The sequence below is a fragment of the Dipodomys ordii genome, unplaced genomic scaffold (genome assembly GCF_000151885.1).
Source record: "Dipodomys ordii isolate 6190 unplaced genomic scaffold, Dord_2.0 Scaffold139, whole genome shotgun sequence".
Lineage (NCBI taxonomy): Eukaryota > Metazoa > Chordata > Mammalia > Rodentia > Heteromyidae > Dipodomys > Dipodomys ordii.
Window position 1 is genome coordinate 3588872 of NW_012267355.1, and position 5068 is coordinate 3593939.

The 5068-nt window shown below is 36.4% G+C and overlaps 1 protein-coding gene across 2 annotated transcripts in view; it reads right to left on the reverse strand.

Moving 5' to 3' along the window:
* Window positions 1-353: 353 nt before the first annotated feature.
* The window catches only part of Cdc14a (cell division cycle 14A), a 162974-nt gene continuing 158259 nt past the window's right edge, over window positions 354-5068 (reverse strand). For both annotated transcript variants that reach the window (XM_013031435.1, XM_013031434.1), the window contains one exon: window positions 354-2469. In XM_013031435.1, coding sequence (XP_012886889.1) covers window positions 2440-2469 — 30 coding nt within the window. In that variant the 3' untranslated portion in view covers window positions 354-2439. The remainder of the gene's footprint in view (window positions 2470-5068) is intronic.

Here is a 5068-nt window from a genome sequence, read left to right on the forward strand (position 1 = left end):
AATAAAGATCCTGAGAAACCCCAAAGGGAACCAACCATACTGAGTCAAAAAATAAAATTATAGCCAGACACCAGTGGCTCATGTCTGTAATCCTAGCTACTCAGGAGGCTGAGGTCTGAGGATGGCAGTCCAAAGCCAGCCCAAGCAGGGAAGTTTGTGAGACTCTTATCTCCAATTGACCACCAAAAATCTGGGAGGAAGCTGTGGTTCAAGTGGAAGAGTACCAACCTTGAGCGAAAAGCTAAGGAACAGCACCCAGACACTGAGTTCAAGCCCCAGTACCAGCACATAAACAAACAAAAGAAATTTCAGTACATTGGTTATTCAAAATCCAAATTACAAAAGCCCAGGAATAAATTGCATAAAACTTTTATTATTTATTAGCAGTGTATTATCTACACTTTAAAATAGAACAAAATATCTTTTGGAAGATAAACTATTCATAACAAAATACATGTCAAACAACTTTATCAATGGAGTAGAATTACTTTGCTATATATTTTTTATGGTGTAGACCTCCCTTTCTTGATGTGTCTATGTATGCACATGTGTATAAGTAATTTTTAAGACATACACATGTAGATACATATGACTTAAACTCACACACATAATTATGGAAAATTTACAGTAGTCAACCTCACAATCATTTCAATAGCTGCACACAAATTAGTGTTCACAGAAGTGAACACATCAGTACAGTTCCCTTTCCCCTACTTTTTAAATGTCATCTGAATTACTTTTCAATCATAATTTAAAAAAATACTATCATCTTCCTATACAGCTAATCATTTTTTACATTAACTCATAATAAAATACAGTATCTTTCCAGCTTTTGAAAAAGATATACAATTTAACTCCTCTTATTTTAACTTTTGATTCCCAAAGCATATAAATCCATTTTTTTTCCATCCACGGAGTACAATTATTTGGTACTGCAGTGACTGAAAAATAGAATAACAAACCTGAGTCAAACATTCATCAGATGCCTTTTTGAAAGATGTAAAAAAAAAAATCAAAACATGGAGAAAATGACTTGCTGAAGCACATACATAACAGGATCTCAAGTCACCCCTTCCTAATTAATACGATAACGTATTCCTAATAGATACAACAAAAAACTTCAGATGAATCCATTTCACTTGTCATGTCAGTGTTGCCCATTAAAAAAAAAAGTCTGGCAGAGAATGAGAACCCAAGGCCCTCCCTCTCCCAGGCAAATGAAATTGCTTACAGGCTCTGAAGCATGAATATAAAAATCACACGTACACACAGGGCAGTAAGGCCTTTGGGACCCTTCTGTTTCACACTAGGTTCACACACACCAAGGGGGCTGTACTCTGTTCAAAAAATATCTCCTTTACTATGGAGAATTACTTAGCAGCGTCTTTTCCAGTTTTCTTCTTCATCCATTTAAAAGTGGTGTCAGACCATAGTACATTATGAACCCATCTTGTATCCAAAGCAAGAAGAGTCTAATTGACTGAATCACTTCTGAAGTGCTTTTTTGTTGGGGGCAGGGGGAGGTGAGGAGGAGGGAGAAGACATTAGAATAATCATTGTACACTTAGGGACAAAGCTCTTGGAAATTTCAGACATGGATTTCAACATATATACCCCTCCTCTGCATATGTACAGAGTTAAGTAAGATAATAAGTAAATGGTTTAAGGCATTAAAAAAAAAGCACTCTTGGGAAAAGTGCGAAGAAATAAAAGCACTGGAATGTGGAGTCCTTTCATAGAGAAGAATCCTGCTTTCAGGAGAAATATCCAGTGAAGCTGATTTCGAACTGGACTGCCTGCTAGAAACAAGGCTGATTTAAATGGCTCCAGAATGAAACCAAAAGAAAACAGTTTTGTCTTAAATAAGCCCTATCAAAAAGATTCTACTCTTGGTATAGAGAAACTTGACTTCTTTAAATTAAACTTTCTCACTTATTTTATCTTAATGAGGAGGAATTCACTGTAGACAAAACCATACTAAAACGAAGTCTTAAAATACAAATTTTTGGTAGCAAACAGCAGGAAAATCTAAATCAAAATATAGTCTAGGTTTTTTATACATCATTTTTAGATATTTATAAATTTATCAAAATAGACTTTCAAAGTTCACAATACATACATAATATAACACTGTACATATAACAAATGTATTACTGAAATACATTAGAAATAACCTTTCGAAATACCAAATTCAACATTAAAACTGTCTTTTTTTTTTTTTTTTAAAAAAAAAGGGTTGAAATCTCCATAAACAGTTTCAGTGCATTTATAGTAGTCATTTAGCCAGATTTCTGGCTTCAAGTCTCTCGAAGGTATTATCTTAGTGCTTTCTCTAATGTAAGGTAAAGAGCAGGAATCCATGCGGTAAGTAGGAACTTTTTGTCCACACTGCCCATCCAGATGTCTAAGCACAGCCGCTTTCACCGCAGTGGCAAGGCCTTAGTAATGAACATATTCGGACTGAAGGGACTGTGTGGGGAGAGACATAAGCCAAGGTTAAATTCCACCCCAAACCACACAGCAACCTGCTTCAACACAAGGCAGCACAAACAAAATGCAAACTTAAGGGGGGGAAATAGAGAAAAAAAATAGAAATAAAAAGGTAGAGATGTGAAATGACTACAAGGAAACTATGTTTCTAAAGACTCTAGCTGCTCCGGATGGCTGAGAGCTGAGGATCACAGTTCAAAGCCAGCCCAGGCCAAAAAAAAGTTAGTGAGATTCTTAGCTCCAATTAACCAGCAAAAAAAAAAAAAAGACAGAAGTGGAGGAATGGCTCAAGTAGTAAGGCACCAACCTTGAGCAAAAAAGGCCAAGCGAGAGCACAAAGCTCTTAATTCAAGCTCCAGTATTGGCACATTTTATTAACTTATTAATAGTTAATTTTACTAACTTATTAATAGTATTATTGAAAATGAAAGAAGTAGCTTAAGTTCATTTTTTTTTTTTTTGCCAGTCCTGGGGCTTGAACTCAGGGCCTGAGCACTGTCCTTGAGTTTCTTTTTGCTCAAGGCTAGCTCTCTACCACTTGAGCCACAGCACCACTTCGGCTTTCTTTGGTTATGTGGTACTGAGGAATCAAACCCAGGGCTTCATGCATGCTAGGCAAACACCCTACCATTAAGCCACATTCCTAGCCCTTAAGTTTAATTCTTACGCTACTCAAACTATTAAATGGTATTATAACTAATTAATATAGTTAGAATAAACTTCGAGAGAGCATATACTTTTTATTTAATACCTATTAATGACATAATAGTAATGCTTCAAAGGTAGCAAAATTAGCATCCATCCAAATGCTTTCCCTTAAGAAGGTTTGAATTTAATGCATATGTTACAAATCCTTTCCATTAAAGGAACAAAAATACACTAAAAGCTTGATTTTAAGACCTAAGAGCATTGCTGCAGAAAATGAAAACTAAATAAAGAATAAGCCAAGTTTGAGTACACAGTCCTCCTACACTGTGTTAACATATAAAAGGGATATAATTGGGATCTGTAATCCGAATGCACAGAGACATAAACCAGGAAAAGAGAAGACCTAGAGAATGTTTGTCAATTAGTTATTTTTGAGCAGCACATGGTAGTTAAAAAAAGAAGGAACATAAATTAAGTTCTAAAGACTGCACCATTCTGTGGACACAAGATTTTTTTTTCTTTGTTGCTGTTGTTTTTAATATACTATGTGATTTTATTTTTCATTTGTATGTTCTTCCTACTATGGTATAAACCCCTGTTGTCACTGTATTTGATTCCAGTGCCCTGCATCTTGTATATACATTTTTCTAATTTGGGGAGGGGAAGGAAAATAACAAAATGCTGAAACAAGGATACAGGTTGACCCATTGTAACAATGAGATGTACAACATACTATGTTGAAAATGAACTTTACAACTTGGGGCAGGAGGAGGAGGAGTTGGGGAGGTGGAGAGAGAAGGTATGGTAGGAGACAAACAAAGGAGGAGGCAACAATGCTTGATAGGAAATGTATGTATGACCTTGCTCATGTAACTGTAACCCCTCTCTGTACAGTATCTTTACAATAGAATTTTTTAAATAAAAAAATAAATGTTGCACCATTCTAACCAAATGCCTTAAAACAGATTTTTCGAATTGATCTATAGCATTTTTAACAGATTTTACCAATTTTGAGACACCCCCCTCCTCCATTTTGGTTATGATATAGGTGTCAGTACAAAACAATCTTTCTATTATGCCAAGAATTTATCAAAGGATTCCAATTACATTTCTAAGTGTCAGCAAACCTTATATCCATCAATAACTATTTTCTACATCCTATTAGCACAGTGAGCTCTCGAAGAGTTAGAGTTCCTGACCTCAAAGGGCAAAACACTCAACAGTCACAACCGCATAGGGTGAAAAGACAGACAATGTGTGTCAATGTTCACTATATTATACATAGGGTAAGATTTAACATTGTGCAACAGAGAAGAATTCAGAGAGGGGTAGTACAGGAAACAAGGATCAGTCTAGAGTCTGTAGGCTTCAAGGAAAAAGTTAAAGAAAAAAAAAGATAAAGAGACTGCAAGTTGACTTTCTTGATACCAGATGTGTTTTTTGCTAAGTCTTCGAAATGATCAAGAATTCAAGCACTATAATGTAAATATACCTGAGCCCACAGAGAGACTAAAGAAGCTAAGACATTGCAGAAGTAGGTAAGTCCCTTGAAGCCCAGAGCATTTAGTTTACTTTTGCTTTTTGGTGGTGGTCCTAGAGCTTGAACTTAGGGCCTACACACTGTTCCTGAGCTTCTTTTGCTCAAAACTAGCACTCCACCATTTGGGCCACAGCTACATTTCTGGTTTTGTTCTGAGTAGTTTAGTGGAGATAAGAGTCTTATAGGCTTATGCCAGGCACCTGTGGCTCACACCTGTAATCTTAGCTACTTAGGAGGCTGAGATCTGAGGATCGCAGTTTGAGCCAGTCTGGTAAGTCCCCATGAAACTCTTATCTCCAATTAACCACTCAAAAACCAGAAGTAGCACTGTGGATCAAAGTGGTAGAATGTTAGTCTTCAGCAAAGGAGCTCAGGGACAGCACCCAGGCC